General features: G+C 39.4%; 3 protein-coding genes across 10 annotated transcripts in view; all 3 read left to right on the top strand.

Moving 5' to 3' along the window:
- LOC112568038 overlaps positions 1–3,188 on the top strand; it is a 28,313-nt gene extending 25,125 nt beyond the window's left edge. For all 7 annotated transcript variants that reach the window (XM_025245039.1, XM_025245042.1, XM_025245041.1 and 4 more), the window contains 4 exons: positions 242–842; positions 1,072–1,253; positions 1,576–1,793; positions 2,361–3,188. In XM_025245039.1, coding sequence (XP_025100824.1) covers positions 242–842; positions 1,072–1,253; positions 1,576–1,793; positions 2,361–2,523 — 1,164 coding nt within the window. In that variant the 3' untranslated portion in view covers positions 2,524–3,188. The remainder of the gene's footprint in view (positions 1–241; positions 843–1,071; positions 1,254–1,575; positions 1,794–2,360) is intronic.
- Positions 3,189–5,236: 2,048 nt separating this feature from the next.
- Positions 5,237–11,425, top strand: LOC112568040. 2 transcript variants are annotated; one of them, XM_025245046.1, is made up of 7 exons: positions 5,237–5,338; positions 6,324–6,503; positions 7,291–7,341; positions 7,641–8,241; positions 8,937–9,118; positions 9,594–9,811; positions 11,262–11,425. In XM_025245046.1, the coding sequence occupies exons 2-7, from the start codon at positions 6,387–6,389 to the stop codon at positions 11,422–11,424; spliced, it is 1,332 nt and encodes a 443-aa protein (XP_025100831.1). In that variant the 5' UTR covers positions 5,237–5,338; positions 6,324–6,386; the 3' UTR covers position 11,425. The 2 variants fall into 2 exon arrangements, with proteins under 2 accessions (XP_025100831.1, XP_025100832.1); XM_025245047.1 differs by lacking the exons at positions 5,237–5,338; positions 6,324–6,503 and adding an exon at positions 6,888–7,008.
- Positions 11,426–13,465: 2,040 nt separating this feature from the next.
- LOC112568246 lies at positions 13,466–16,489 on the top strand. The gene is made up of 4 exons (XM_025245446.1): positions 13,466–13,882; positions 14,380–14,561; positions 14,812–15,029; positions 15,800–16,489. Exons 1-4 carry the CDS (start codon positions 13,756–13,758, stop codon positions 15,960–15,962), a joined length of 690 nt encoding a protein of 229 aa, XP_025101231.1. The 5' UTR covers positions 13,466–13,755; the 3' UTR covers positions 15,963–16,489.
- Positions 16,490–17,064: the final 575 nt, after the last annotated feature.

Raw genomic sequence — 17,064 nt, 5'->3', positions numbered from 1 at the left:
ATAACATCAATGCACTTATTTTACTCCTATAACCTATTACTCCATGGCTGGTCATTATCACGTGACACTGGCATGAGACACAAACTTATACACACAATGTACTGAAAGAACATCAGCAGGAGGATACTGGAATTAAATTTGCGCAAAGTGAGCGTGCCAGAGTGGGTGTGTGTGTGTTTGTGCACGCGTGCGCCTTCAGATTTTTATTTAAGAGATTGATTCCCTGTTATAACAATGACAGGTTGAGATCTTCCCCAACTGGACTACTGCCGACCCACATGACGCAGTTCCGGTCAAGCGTGTCTACCTGTACTCAGCCACCCTCACCCTCCAGCAGACGCCACCCAGTGGCAGCCACATCCGCCTCACGGCCTTCCAGGAGAAGAGGGTGGGTCAGCTGACGTGCTGCTTCCGTCGCCATGGCAGCGACACAATTACATCACCAGCGCACATCGTTCACTCTCTGGCCGACCCCGACAACATCAACGACCAGCGGGAAGTGTTCGCGGTGGTCTATCAGTGTCACGTGCCTTTTTCGCCTCTAGAGTTGACCGGGGCTCGCGTCACTGTGACCCCTGACCCTGCCTGTCCAGTGGAGGACAACAACTACATACCAGTGTATACCCCGGAGGTTGTGAAAGGAGGACTAGCCATCTGCGGCAAAGTAGCCTTCGGTAGTTTGCTGGATCCTCTGAAGCTAGTAGAATGGTTTGAAATGCAGAAGCTGCTTGGTGTGGACAAAATCCAAATATTGGACTTTGGAAATCCTGAGAATGTGACCAGGGTGTTCAAATATTATCAGAATACCGGCTTGCTGTCTATTTTCCCGTATAAACTCCCAGGTTAGTTTTACATGTGCTCACTTCTATTATGGTTCCACTGCTACCTTTACTTCATTTTTTTAATTTTCATTACTGTGTATAATAAATAATGGGAAGCAAGCTAATAGCATCAATACAATGAGAAACTTCGCAAACTTAAAATTGTAATATACTATTATATGCAAACATATTTTAAAGACTAGACCTGCTCAAATAATGAAGACGAGTGTGGTTATATCTATATAAACAGGTCGTCCATGGGGTCGAGGTTTTACTGATGAAACTAGAGTGCTTTACCAACTGAACCAGGATGAAGATTTTCCTATTCTTGAATGTCGTCTTCGACTGGCTGGCTATGAATATGTCATGGGCATCGACATGGATGAAATCATTTTACCAAGAAATGAACTGTCGTTAAAACCTTGTTTCCAGGTTTGAAGAGTTTTTCTGTTGGTATTTTAGATGTTTCTTCCTTTTGTCCATCCGAAAACAACTTAAATGTCGTAGTATGAAAAATAAACCATGGATATGTGTATATTATTGTTTGTATACCTGTTGTTTATTTCAGAAATTACAGTCTTTGCTCTTGTTTATCATATTACTTCTACTTATCTTCATATTTCTTTTTTTCAATAAGTTTAAATTCACAACCAGCTTGATTACATTACAATATAAATGCAATTACTATCCACTTCTATGTAAAGATGTTTCTCATGTTTTCTGTGTTTTTATACTCACAATCTTTCTTTGGCAGCAAATATTTGGCGAGAACCCAGTCCTAGCAGCCGCGTTCTTCCACGTGCAGTTCTTTGTGGAGGAGTTCGGACCGGAGGACAAGGATGCTCCCCTGCACGTGCTCCGCTACCTCAAGAGCACGCCGGCACGCTGGGAGTGCCAGAAGTACACGTACATACCCGCCAGAACCAACCAGGGTACAACACATAGTGTTAGTCCCTACCCCGGCTTTTACACGTAGGTATTCATAGAAAGGATTTAAGTCATCCTCTGTTCTACTTATTTCAATGAGAGATGGTGACAATAAATTAAGAGTGAAGTAGAGATGTTATGACTGATAATATTATAACAGTAATCCAACGTTTAAGTCTTGCAACTTCTCTCCATCGAACAATTTTTGAAGAAGCGCTTCACTCTCAGATTTAACGGGCGGTCCGGCGACACAACGGTTAGCGATTGTCATCAATACAGTGAGGATTGACTGTCCTGCGTTCAGCTCTCGTCTCGGGCACGCTCTTCTTTCTCTGCAGGTGTCATCTGTTTGCAGGGCTGACTGCCGTGATATAGCCTTGGCTCGGCATAAAACTCCAATTGCTCTACTTTACCACGACTAAATGAACTTACAATTCTGATTACATTTTGTTAATATGAAAATGTGTTCTTTTCAGCTTTTTTTAGAGCATTAACTTATACTTCTATTAAATAGTAAGAATAAAAAAATAGCCAAGCCTTTCACTAGCTTCAAATCCTAATTAAATGTTATTAAATGCATATTTTAATACTAACTATAATATTTCTTGGTAGGACGAGAATCGCATCAGACAAAGCTGTGATTCACCATTATCGCAAGTGCCCACACGTGTGGCCCACCTGCACTCCCACAACGATCACCGACAGGTCCATCACGAGGTTCAAAACGGACCTTGTTCCTCGGGTGAAAGACGTTCTCAGTAAAATTGGATTCTAGTACAAAAACATTTACGATCAGATTTTTTATACTGATGCTGCTTGGCAATCTTCCATATTTATATTGATTGCATTTTTATTGAGAAGCATTTACATAATTTATTTCTAACTTTGCTTGTTCGTTTTTTTCTCACTACTATACATAAAATTGTCCATGGAGGGGATCATAAATCTTGACCAGTGACCTGGGACGCACTGGCAGGAACAAGCGTGCTGTTTTGAAGACTTTTAGTAGATTCTAGCTTTTCAGAATCGGTTCACCATCAAATGGTGATCAGGGACGGACACTCAAAGCTCAAGAAGAGGAAACTTGGTGTTAGAGTAAGAAGAAGAGGAGAGTTTGTCTCGCGAAGACGTTAAGACTTGGTGCAAGGGACCGCGGTGCTGGTTTACACCGGGTCTCATTATAATATTGTCATTATTTGGGTACCAAACCTGTGAATTTTGGATTGCATGAGTGTGTTGATTGTGGATTTTGAATATTTATCGCGGAGTGTGCCACTCGCTGTTCTATAATTCAAGTTTTTTGTATTAATACCGATACCTAAGGAAAAATGCACTTTTAGTACATTTCAACAAAAGTGATTTAATATAGTTTTTTGGTTTTTGTTATGTCGAATTATGTGTCCAGACAGATGGATATTAAACAATATAATGGTGATCTCATTTGAGATATATACTTTTAATTCTGAAAGTGAGCGTACAAATGTATCAAAAAGTCTGTGAACTTTAATATAAGTAATATCAGCACCTATTTTTCAATATGTGTTGCTAGATTCTTACGTCTGATGTACGAATACTCAAGAAAAGTTCATAGTTCACATGCATACAGATTGTTACATTACTTATTACTTCATTAAAGAATACACGTTGTCGTCATCAGTCAAAACACATCAAAGACTATGTAGGCCTCTCGTGTCGGTCAGAGTTTAGTCCTTTGCTTTAATCAAGATACAGAGAAAACTTTAAAAAATCTCTTCCACATGGGCGAGGAACTGGTGGGTCTATATCAACTGTCTGTATTTTTCCTCCACCTTCTTCTCCCTCTAAAAGAGACCCAGAATAAAGGACAGAAAATTACCACAGTAAAAGACATTATCACACCTACATTATATCATTCTAGACAAGAGAGTTGAAAAAGATCCACACGTCCAAGAGAGAGGTGGGCCACTAGACGACTGTCCTTGTAAAAATAAACTTTTTAGAAAGAGCAGGCATTCAGAAGCACCATAATCAGGTCCACAGATGCAAAAGAAAATCCTGTAATGGAAAACAGCTCTACCCCTGGACCACGACAGCTGACAGCAACAAATTTTGCCTTGACAAAATGCAGTGTAGCCAAGAGGATGATCACAGATGAACTAAACACTACACTTAACAACTTCACGGAAAACAATGACACAACTCTCTTCCCTGGACCAGAGACGACAAGAGAGGCTCCTGATCCAAACTTTCTATGAGACAACTCACTAGGCACACTTAGTAAATGTATGGTGTTTTTGTAACCTCCCTCCGTATCCAGGGTCAACTTTGACCTATGTTATATCCGCGACACACATACAATGTCCTTTTGGCTTTGGTTCACACATCAGGAGAAAAACTTGAAGTGTTATTTACATATCAATCTACTTTGAACTGTGAAAGTGTGGTCACACTATACTTTAACCTGATATAAAAAAGCGTAGGACTACAAACAGATAGTTCCATATAAAAGTTAATCCAATTTGTATTTTAAATAGAAATATTTTAAATAAAAAATTAGAGTAATTAACGGTTCTTTTAACCCACATGCAACTACAGATGCACACGCAAAATTTGAAATTTCACAAAATTAATATTTTCAAACTGTATAGGTGTTGGCCTTTCCTGCGATACCAAAGTCATTCTTCTAGTCCTAAAATTAAGTGAGTTATCAAGGTTTTAAGCGTGCAAGTACTATGGAGTTGACCATTATTTTTTTAAAAATGGGATTAAAGATTTTTACCAATTTTACCAGATTTTTCCTTAACAACGGGTACTTTAACTGTCAAACTGTGATTGATTTTGCATGATGATAAAATACAGCACGCTACATCATTTCAAGTAACAAAAAGTACATAGAAACGACTGTTTGCCAGCTTTTATCGCCGTTCGCTGTTAGAAAAATAAATGGAAACGGAAGAAAACTGTTACTGTAATCTACTCAGCTTGCACACTCACAGAAACAACAAAAAACTAACAAATAAAATCTACTAGTCTGCATGCATCAACCCATATAGATGAGCATGCTTTTAAATCCCAACTGCAAATGGCGGAATAATGGAAAATTAGTTTTGACACAGCTACGCGCTTTTTTACAAGAGCAACGACATTGTTGCCCGAGCTCAATGGCTCCCTTCACCCGACTTTCACCCTCTCACACCCACTCACCCGCTTATTTGCACGTCCACACGCCTACGAACTGATATGATAAACAAAGGTCAGTCTGTTATGATAGATTAGTGACATCTGTCTGTCAGTCTGTCTATGATGATAAACAATTGACAGCCGTCGGTCAGTCTGTCTATTATGATAGATTAGTGACAGCTGTCTGTCAGTCTGTTATGATAGACTAGTGACAGCTGTCGGTCAGTCTGTCTATTATGATAGATTAGTGACATCTGTCGGTCAGTCTGTCTATTATCAGCTACGCACGACCAGCGCCATCTATCGCATCTGTCTACGCGCACTACCAACACTCGTGCCTGTGTTTATTCTTCCTTGGCTTGACTACTGCAACTCCTTGTTGCCAGGCAACGCTATGGAAGCACTCTGGAAACGAGGCTCAACCTGAAAGGGTGAGTTGCTTTGTTCTCCTGCGATTTTTCTAATTTCTTGTGAAAAATCTCCTTTTATTCCTACCTGCAGGTTCTTTAGTTGCATGCTACATTTTTGTTTTTCTCCATCTTTCCATTGTGATTGTTTTTCTACCTGCAATTGTCTTGACATTTGGTGTCGCCGTTTATCTGTAGGCTTCCTTTTTATTTTCGTCGAAATGTAGTGTGTTATGTGTGGGACATAATGTGTAATACAAATCGTAATGAAATCATGTGATATAGCGATTAGACAATAGGTGAATTCCCACAGGTGAGGGAAGTGCATTTCAGATGTAGGTGTGAGGACAACGCCTTGTACTTTATCAAAACATTGAGTTTGCTGTCGGCTTGCAGTAGGCAAGCCATTGAATACCTACGTCATTCTGCAATGTCGTCACTTGATGACATCACCGCATTATGGCGTAGGCACGGAAGCATTTCACTTGACCTCTTGAACTGTGGACATTGACCATCACGCTCTAGACTATTTCTTTATCTCTGGAAGGAAATTTATTTTGATGCTCTCACCTTTGCCGGCCATACCAAGCTGATTCTTTGACCAATATTCATCATTATTACTTTGCTAATGCACATGTTGTTTGTTTTACAGACCCTCGGATGCTATTCTTACGCGTTAAGAGCATGCTTTTTTAAAGAATGATTATGCACTATGCAGATTTGACTTTTTATTATGATTATTATCTTGTTTACATCTTATAAACTCCAGAAAGTAACAGACACCGCTGCATGTGTAGTACTAAGTACAAGGGGGCCAGATCATGTCCATATTTTTTTTTCGTGTGAAGCATCTTAGTTAAAAGTTTCACTTTAATTAATGGTTTATAACATAAGTATGAATGTTCTAATTGAAACCATTTATCTAGCGTTATGTGATTCAAGTAAGGCGCATGAGAAAATGTAGTATTTGTAGCGGAGGCTGAAAGCTGTTTCACGTGCCTCTTTTCAGGGTAGACAAAGGAAGGACTCGGCTCAGTCTGTTGATGGGTAGAAGTGATTCATATACTCAGCTATGTACACCAACATCATCAAGCGACTGTTCGCCGTGTGTGTCGTCTCCGTGGTCGTGACCCTAGTCTTCTGGTCGGTCTATACAAAAGATCATACCTACAATGTATCGACTCAAACGGTACGTGAACAAGGAGTGTTTCTCCTATTTATAGCTTTCTTTCTCCCAAATCTTTGTTTACTTCACTTGTCAGTCCTTTGTCGCTTAACTTAGGTATAACATTTCCCTCATGATCATAAATATACTTGGAGAGAAACAGTGGCAAGGAAATATAGTCTATAAATTGTTCACTGTGACTTAATCCGCCGTTTCTGGAACTGGACCTCGGTACCTGTCGGAGCTTAGTCTGATCTACACCCCTGAATGACTTCTTCACTCACCATCTAACATAAAACTTTTTGGAGTCTCACCAGCTAAAAGAACGACTAATGGACAGGATTCTTTCACCTGCCAGTCCCCACCAACTTGTAACAGACTTTCCGTCATTCTTCGTCACTCTCATTCTCTTACAGTTTTCAAGCCTCATCTAAACTGGAATCTTTGAGAACAGAGGCTTCACTCCGAACGTTTCATGATCCTGCATAATGTGTATCTTTGTGTATCAATGGGTATTTCAGTTGTAGAAGTGAGCATGTCTATTATAAGTTAATAGGGGTACATGATTGTTGGGGATTAAATTTACTTCTGTACATCATTTCTATAAAGCGCTTTGAGAAAATCGTTTGGAAAATCGTTACATAAATGTTCATTAGTATTAATAATGTAGAAACAAGAACAAGAAATTAACAATATTATTATAATATGTAATATTTGCTTTTTTATCAATCATCAAAAAGACTTCTTCAACAATGAACACTGTTCTTGTCAGTATGTTATTTGTTTATTTTTGTTTTTTGTTGTTACAAAGGTGAGGCCATCGGTTCCAGAGACGACATCTGTACCAAGAAACTCCCCGTTGGTATGGAAGCTGCTTCAGACTTTAATTATTGAACACTGTTCACTTAGTGCCTTAACCTGCTATAACGCAGAGTCTAGTACCTGTGCGACAAAAAACTAGTAACTTGAATGCAACTACCTGACATATAAATATCATTCATCATAGTTGACTGGTCGTTATTACGAGTTACTGACAAAACAAGTACATGTGACCGATATTTGCAACTGTTTTGTGCCGGCTGAACGTGTGTGGTTGTGCTTGTGCAAGTTTGTTGAGATTACAATTTGAGAGATTTGTATGACATTATATAACAATGACAGGTTGAGATCTTCCCCAACTGGACTACTGCCGACCCACACGATGTAGTGCCGGTCAAGCGTGTCTACCTGTACTCAGCCACCCTCACCCTCCACCAGACGCCACCCAATGGCAGCCACATCCGCCTCACGGCCTTCCAGGAGAAGAGGGTGGGTCAGCTGACGTGCTGCCTCCGTGGCCATGGCAGCGACACTGTTACATCACCAGCGCACATCGTTCACTCTCTGGCCAACCCCGACAACATCAACGACCAGCGGGAGGTGTTCGCGGTGGTGTATCAGTGTCACGTGCCTTTTTCACCTCTAGATTTGACCGGGGCCCGCGTCACTGTGACCCCTGACCCTGCCTGTCCAGTGGAGGACAACTACTACATACCAGTGTATACCCCGGAGGTTGTCAAAGGAGGACTAGCCATCTGCGGCAAAGTAGCCTTCGGTAGTTTGCTGGATCCTCTGAAGCTAGTAGAATGGTTTGAAATGCAGAGGCTGCTTGTTGTGGACAAAATCCAAATACTGGACTTTGGAAATCCCGAGAATGTGAGCAGGGTGTTCAAATATTATCAGAATACCGGCTTGTTGTCTATTTTCCCGTATAAACTTCCAGGTTAGTTGTACTTGTGCTCACTTCTATTATGGTACCACTGCTACCACTTCTTATAATAGCACAACATAGTCAACAGCATAATCAAACTGGTATTATATATTTTAAACTAAAGGAATTACAAAACTATACTAAAGAACGTATGTAATCGGTTAACAAATATCACCGGAAACACTTTTTTTGTTACCATCTGACAACTTCAAAGGAGTAAAGAGTGTCAGTAAGACAAAGCAAGAAAACAACAGGCAGGTACAAGTTAGAGATTACAATAAGTAAAACAGTAGTAAAGGAAACAAGAAAAGTGGGAGATTAAATAGACAGTCTGAATATAGAGAATTTGAATAAGGATAGTTCATGTATATAGCACTTTACACCACAATCAAAGACAGGCACAAAGTGCTTTACAAAAAATAATAAAAATAATAACAATAACTTGGAAGAAGCTCAAGGATCTTCAGAAAATAAATTAATTAAAAGGATTTTTTTTACTTTGATACCTCACAAAAGCAACAAGCAATCATTAAAGTCATTAAAGGATTCAGACTAAAAGGTAAAATTTGCCTATAGGCGATTTAGCATAGTAGTCTATGAGAAACATTGCAAACTTAAAATTGTAACATACTATTATATGCTAACATATTTAAAGACTAGACATGCTCAAATAATGAAGACGAGTGTGGTTATATCTATATAAACAGGTCGTCCATGGGGTCGAGGTTTTACTGATGAAACTAGAGTCCTTTACCAGCTGAACCAGGATGAAGATTTTCCTATCCTTGAATGTCGTCTTCGACTGGCTGGCTATGAATATGTCATGGGCATCGACATGGATGAAATCATTTTGCCAAGAAATGAACTTTCGTTAAAACCTTTTTTGCAGGTTTGATGAGTTTTGTTGTTGGTATGATCGATGATTCTTACTTTTGTCTATCCGCAAACTACTTCAATGTCGTAGTATGAAAAATGAACCATGGATAAGTGTAAATTATTGTTTGTATACCTGTTGTTTTTTGAGAAATTACAGTCTTTGCTCTTGTTTATCATGTTACTACTACTTATCTTTATATTTCTTTTTTTCAACTTGGAAAGATAGAGACTTAATGTCTCACCAAAAGGTGTATAATTGCAAACGTTTAAGTGCACGACCAGCTTGATTACATTACAATATGAATGCAATTACTATCCACTTCTATGTAAAGATGTTTTTCATGTTTTCTGTGTTTTTATACTCACAATCTTCAGTTATGACATCCACTGAATAAAATCTGAAGTTGCTACCACTCACTGACTAAATCTCACATCATCATCATTTCCATGCCGACCACCTATCTGTCAAACCTCTATTTCTTTGACAGCAAATATTTGGCGACGACCCAGTCCTAGCAGCCGCGTACTTTTACGTGCAGTTCTTTGTGGAGGAGTTCGGACCGGAGGACAAGGATGCTCCCCTGCACGTGCTCCGCTACCTCAGGAGTACGCCGGCACGCTGGGAGTGCTACAAGTACACGTACATACCCGCCAGAACCAACCAGGGTACAACACATGGTGTTAGTCCCTACCCCGGCTTTGACACGTAGGTAACCATAGAAAGGATTTAAGTCATCCTCTGTTGTACTTATTTCAATAAGAGATGCTTACAATTAATTAATAGTGGAGTAGAGATGTTATGACATAAAATATTATAACAATAATCCAACGATGAAAGGGAAGATCGCGTGAGAAGTCAAAGGTCAGAGGTTAAATTTTGTTATCTTTAAACCTACCACTTTAGAAAATGGATTTCAGAATTTAACTTCATTGACTTATTAAGCAATTACAATACATAAATATAAAATAGTTAAATAATTGCAAAGTGACTTCACACATTCTTAAGTAAACATGCTGCTAACGCCTAAGAAAAACAGCGAAACATGGGCAGCATACTAGGAAGAGTTAAACAAATAATAGGTAGACTGACAGACAGCTGTAACTTGTTTAGCAAGACTCATGTTTATAGTGACAATGAATCCCAGATTCCTGATGGAGGACGCAAAAGTTGATGTTGATTTTGCCCACCTTGATGGGACTTTGTGGACACACGAGTGAAGACAGATTTCATTTTCTCGAACGTAGGATGGCTTCCGAATTATTATCATTAAGTTTAACTTTGGCACCATCCAATCTATGAATTCATTAATACAGGCTTCTATGGTGCTTAATAAATAAATATATGAATAAATAGTGATGCTGATGTAGCAACGCTGATGAGGACGTCGGGCGTACAGATGTTATCTTTGAACAAAGATGTCTTCCAAGTCCTTGTAGCTGTCTCCATTCAATATCAGTTCAAACAGTCTGTCAGTTTGTCATCTCTTGTCTTCAGCATTGTGTATGGATTTTGCAATATTAAGTCCATCGGTTAGGAAATCCGGCTTTTGTCTATGAAAAGGCTGCAATTTTTTTAATGTCTAGTATTATTTTGACTTCTCTTGGTGATGGTATACCAATCGCTACTCCTATTATATACCTATTATTCCCTCCTCTATGGCCTGATCTTCACACAAGGTCCATTTTTTCCTCGCTACTTTATCTCTTTCCTGACGGCACAGTTTAACTCTTATTACTTGGGAATTACAAAATTTACTTTAATTTTACTTTTCCTTCCTTTCTTTAATGCTCTCTTTTGGTCTCAAAAGATCTAGAAGGTCATTCGTTTGGATTGACTGTCCTGGGTTCAACTCTCGTCTTGGGCACGCTGTTCTTTCTCTGCATGTGGCATCTGTTTGCAGGGCTGACTGCCGTAGTATAGCCTTGGCTCGGCATACAACTCCAATTGCTCTACTTTACCACGACCAAATGAACTTACAACTCTGATGACCTTATGTTAATATAAAAATGTGTTCTTTTCAGTTTTTCTCAGAGCATAAACTTGTACTTCTATTAAATCGTAAATACTCAAAAAAAAGCCAATCCATTCGCTAGCTTTAAATCCTAATTAAATGTTATTAAATGCATAATATATTAATAACTATATTTCTTTGCAGGACGGTAATTGAATCAGACAAAGCTGTGATTCACCATTATCGCAAGTGCCCACACGTGTGGCCCACCTGCACTCCCACAACGATCACCGACAGGTCCATCACGAGGTTTCAAACGGACCTTGTTCCTCGGGTGAAAGACGTTCTCAGCAAAATTGGATTCTAGTTCAGAAACGTTCACGATCAGATTTTTTATACTGATGCTGCTTGGCAATCTTCCATATTTATATTGCACTTATAGAGATACATTTACATTTTTTTCTAACTTTACTTGTTCTTTTTTTTCTCACTACTGTACATAAAATTTTCCACGGTGGGGATTGTAAATCTTGACCAGTGACTTGGGAAGCACTGGCAGGAACAGGCGTGCTGTTTCCAAGATTTTTAGTAGATGCTCGCTTTTCAGAATCGGTTCACCATCAAAGGGTGATCAGGAACTGACACTCAAAACTCAAGAAGAGAAAACTTGGTGTTCGAGTTAGAACACGAGACCACTTTTCCGAATTGAGCGCTGGCCAGAGAGGGTTTGTCTCGCGAAGACGTGAAGACTTGGTGCAACGGACCTCGGTGCTGGTTTACACCTGGTCTCATTATAATAGTGTCATTATTTGGGAACGAACACTGTGAAATTTGGATTGCATGTGTGTGTTGATTGTGGATTTTGAATATTTATGGCTGAGTGTGCCAATCACCGTACTATAATTAAAGTTTTTATATTAATACCGAGACCTAAGGAAAAAATGCACTTTTAGTAGATTTCTAACTAAAGTGATTTACTATAATTTTTTGCTTTTTTTTTGTCAAAATTATGTGTCTAGACAGATGGTTATAAAACAATATAATGGTGATCTCATTTGAGATATATACTTTTAATTTTGAAAAGTCAGCGTACAAATGTATCAAAAAGTCTGTGAACTTTATTATAAGTAATATCAGCACCTATTTTTTCAATATGTGTTGCTAGATTCTTACGTCTGATGTACGATTACTTAATTAAGCAAAGTTCATAGTTCATCTGCATACAGATTGCTACATTACTTATTACTTCATTAAAGAATACACGTTGTCGTCACCAGTCAAAACACATCGAAGACTATGTCGGTCTCTCGTGTCGGTCACAGTTGAGTCCTTTCTTTTAATCAAGATGCAAAGGAACCTTCAAAAACTCTTCCACATAGGCGAGGAGCTGGTATGTCTATATCAACTGTCTGAAGATATGCTCCACCCTCTTCTGCCTCTAAACGAGACAGTGAAATAAAGGACAGAAAATACCACAGTAAAAGACATTATTATACCTACATTAGATCGTTCTAGACAAGAGACTTGCATAAGGTCCACAAATCCAAGAGAGAGGTAAGCCACTAGACGACTGTCGTTGTAAAAAGAAACTTTTAAGAAAGAGCAGGTATTCAGAAGCACAAAAATCAGGTCCACAAATTCAAAAGAAAATCCTGTAATGGAAAACAGCTCTACCCCTGGAACACAGCAACAAATTTTGCCTTAACAAAATGCAGAGTGTACCCAAGAGGATGATCACAGATGAACTAAACACTACACATAATAACTTCACTGAAAATAATGACACAACTCGCTTCTCTGGACCAGAGACGACAAGAGAGGCTCCTGATCCAAACTTTTTATGAGACAACTCCCTATGTACACTTAGTAAATGTGATGTTATTGTAATCTTTCTCCGTATCCAGGGGACAACTATGACCTATGTTATATCAGCGACTTACCAGATTTTTCTTAACAACGGGTACTTTAACTGCTCAAACTGTGCTTGATTTTACATGATGATAAAATACAGCACGCTACATCATTTCAAGTAACAAAAAATATATAGAAATGACTGTTTGCCGGCTTTTAGAGCCATTCCGTTAGAAAAATAAATGGAAATGGAAGAAAACTGTTACTGTAATCTAATCAGCTTGCACACTCACAGAAACAACAAAAAACTTACAAATAAAATCTACTAGTCTGCATGCATCAACCCATATAGATGAGCATGCTTTTAAATCCCAACTGCAAATGGCGGAATAATGGAAAAATTAGTTTTGACACAGCTACGCGCTTTTTTACAAGAGCAACGACATTGTTGCCCGAGCTCAATGGCTCCCTTCACCCGACTTTCACCCTCTCACACCCACTCACCCGCTTATTTGCACGTCCACACGCCTACGAACTGATATGATAAACAAATGTCAGCGCCACAGTTACATCACCAGCCCCCATCGTTCACTCTCTGGACGACCCCGAGAAAGTCAACGACGGGCGACAGGTGTTTGCGGTGGTGTATCAGTGTCACGTGCCTTTTTCACCTCTAGAGTTGACCGGGGCACGCGTCACTGTGACCCCTGACCCTGCCTGTCCAGTGGAGGACAACTGCTACATACCAGTGTATACCCCGGAGGTTGTCAAAGGAGGACTAGCCATCTGCGGCAAAATAGCCTTCGGTAGTTTGCTGGATCCTCTGAAGCTAGTGGAATGGTTTGAAATGCAGAGGCTGCTTGGTGTGGACAAAATCCAAATATTGGACTTTGGAAATCCTGAGAATGTGAGCAGGGTGTTCAAATATTATCAGACTCTCGGCTTGCTGTCTTTTTACCCGTATAAACTTCCAGGTTAGTTTTACATGTGCTTAGTCATAAGGCTGATGATTATTTAAGTTGTCCTCCTCCTCCACCTCCTCCTCCGCCTCCTCCTCCTCCTCATCATCATCATCATCATCATTGTCACTCATGTATGAAAAGATAAATGCTATGCTCAAGATATCACACTGAAAAACACTTGAAAATCATCATCTAAAAACCTCATTAGAGTAGGGCGTGTCAGACAGGGAAGGCAAGATATTAAAAATAAAGGTAAAAATTTACACAAAATATTTACAAAATACATACAAACGGTAGCAATGAAAATAAGAAACACGCACTAGCACCAGGAGTCTGAATATATCAAGAATAAAGTAAAAAGAGTGCTCCATACTTCTCAGTCGTAAACAAATATGAAGACAAGGATTTTAAATTGTTATATTTTAAATTGTTATATTTTAAATAAATCTTTTTCATTGCTACGTCTGGTAAAGTAGACGAAGATTACGATTTCTTTTTTTTTAAAACAGGTTTCCCATGGGGTCGAGGTTTTACTGATGAAACTAGAGTCCTTTACCAACTGCCCCAGGATGAAAATTTTGCTCTTTTTGAATGCCGTCTTCGACTGGCTGGCTATGATTATGTCATGGGCATCGACATGGATGAAATCATTTTGCCAAGGAACTCGAAATCACTGAAACCATTGTTCCAGGTTGAAAAATTGTACTTGTCGGTTAGATTTCTATTCTTCTGTCCGTCAACGTTGTCTAGCTTTGGAACATAATCCAATCATGTCATGTGTATGTGCAAATATTCGGTTTGTTGACATTTTGTTTATTTTAGATGTTACAGACATTCCTTTTGTTATCATATTACTACAACTTAGTGTCTTCAGTCTCCACCAATATTGAGTGATTGTACTATCGACCAACCTTCCAGTCGAACTTTTGTCTCTTGTGCAGGAAATACTCAGCCAAAGTTCTGAACTGGCAGCCGCGTACTTTTACGTGCAGTTCTTTGTGGAGGAGTTCGGACCGGAGGACAAGGATGCTCCCCTGCACGTGCTCCGCTACCTCAGGAGTACGCCGGCACGCTGGGAGTGCTATAAGTACACGTATATACCCGCCAGAACCAACCAGGGTACAACACATAGTGTTAGTCCCTACCCCGGCTTTGACACGTAGGTAACCATAGAAAGGATTTAAGTCATCCTCTGTTCTACTTATTTCAATGAGAGATGGTGACAATTAATTAATAGTGGAGTAGAGATGTTATGACATAAAATATTATAACAGTAATCCAACGGTGAAAGGGAAGACTTGATAGTGTCCAAGGATGCTCCATTGCACGCGCTCCGCTACCTCAAGAGTACGCCGGCCACAACCTACCAGGTTACAACACATGAAGTTATTCCTTACACTAATTTATACACGTAAGTAATTATATAAAGAATACAAGTCTGAAAAATTTCGGAATTCTACTGCTTTTATTGTTAGAAAAATAATCTGACTTACCGAATGCTTCTATTTATAGTTCGATATACCAAGTTTTATTGCCGAAAATTGACAAAAAAATTGTGTCATAAAAACATCTTTAAACACCGTGATTTTCCTTTGATAACCTGTAAAGTATCTAAAAATTTTTTGAACCGAACTAAGCAAAGAATTTTCCTGAAGACCAGCATGACGATTTTAGCAAGGCGAGTACAAAACTGTGTTTAAAAACATACGAGAAAGAATAAAATAAAAGGCATTGTATTGTCTGTGGCTCATGTTCTTTCACTTAACCTGCTACCTTCAGTTTTTCTTCGAGCGTTGTTTTCCACCTCTATTAAATCTTTTTTCGAAGCCAAGCCTTTCTCTATCATCATCTGCTGATAACACGTGGTTTTGTGAATAATAAAACTGAAGTAAGCACATTTTTAATGCGAATGATAATATTTCTTTGTAGGACGGTAGTTCCATCGGCAACAGCTGTCCTTCACCATTATCGCAAGTGTCCACACGTGTGGCCCACCTGTACTCCCGTACATATCACCGACAGGTCCATCGCGAGGTTCCAAAGGGTTCTTGTCCCTCGGGTGCGGGACGTTCTCAAGACTTTAAAACTTTAGTGATGTACAGAAATGTGTATGGGCGGATTGTTTACTCTTACCATGTATGGTTTATTATGTGGATACCTTATATAACACGTGCACATGTGTTCTTAAGCTTAGCAAACGACACAGGACCTGCAAATGCTCTCTCCATTTTGTTTTATCTGAGCCAAACATTAAGTGTGTGGTCTGGGAGATGGTTATTAGACAATACAATAATGATATTCCTGGATAGAAATACTACTCAAGCTTTCTTTCAGATGAGTATGGGGATGTCAATAGACATAATTAAAACTGTATTTTATTAATAAATCAGTAGAATATAAAAAGGTCAGAAAGAATTAGAAAATATAATAATTCTTGTAAAACACTTGTTTTTTACTGAATGTTTAAAAGATTTGATGGCAGATATTGAAGAGAAAAAATCTTTCACTGTTTTACTGCACAGTAACTAAAAGTCTGGTGACCACATTAATAGTGTATCACATACATTAACAGGATTTGAAATTTTACAATATGATAATAAAGAACGTATTTATTGTTCACTTTTCCTTTTGTGTGTTTGTTTAATCTTTCTTTCCGTTTGGAACAACAAGGATTGTCCACGGTCACATTTCACACACACAGCATGTAGTTCTAAATGTAATATTTCTATGATTTCAAGCACATTGCTGGATTTTTTATTCTTCTCACTGCGGCAAATGCTGTGTGTGTGTGAACAGCTATTTGACTATTTGTTGTGTACAATAATAACTGCAGTGAGAACCGCCTTTGATGGACATTTGTAGAGACTGCAGGCTTCGTCGTATTCTTGTTTTCCGTCTTCTTCGTCTCCATCTCCGCTCTTGCATGTCTCCATCTACGCCCACCACTACGTCAAGGTCCCCAACTGTCTGCCCGTCCACCCTGAGGCCCTCATCGCCCTGTCAGCAAGTAGACACGTGACCCTGCTGTACCCCGGGTGCGGCCAAGTCTTCCTGTGGAGCGGCGAGGGTGCGAACCTAGGGGCAGGCGCTCACGTGACCAACGGTCTGCTCAGGTTTTGCACCTACAGAAGTCCCATGGGGAAGGTGTGCCTGGACGAGAGGAGTGGGTGGTCAGCGCTGGAGCGTCACGCAGG

Source organism: Pomacea canaliculata, linkage group LG7 (genome assembly GCF_003073045.1).
Source record: "Pomacea canaliculata isolate SZHN2017 linkage group LG7, ASM307304v1, whole genome shotgun sequence".
Classification (NCBI taxonomy): Eukaryota; Metazoa; Mollusca; class Gastropoda; order Architaenioglossa; family Ampullariidae; genus Pomacea; species Pomacea canaliculata.
The sequence above is the reverse complement of the archived record's forward strand: the minus strand, read 5'-3'. Positions and strand labels throughout refer to the sequence as shown.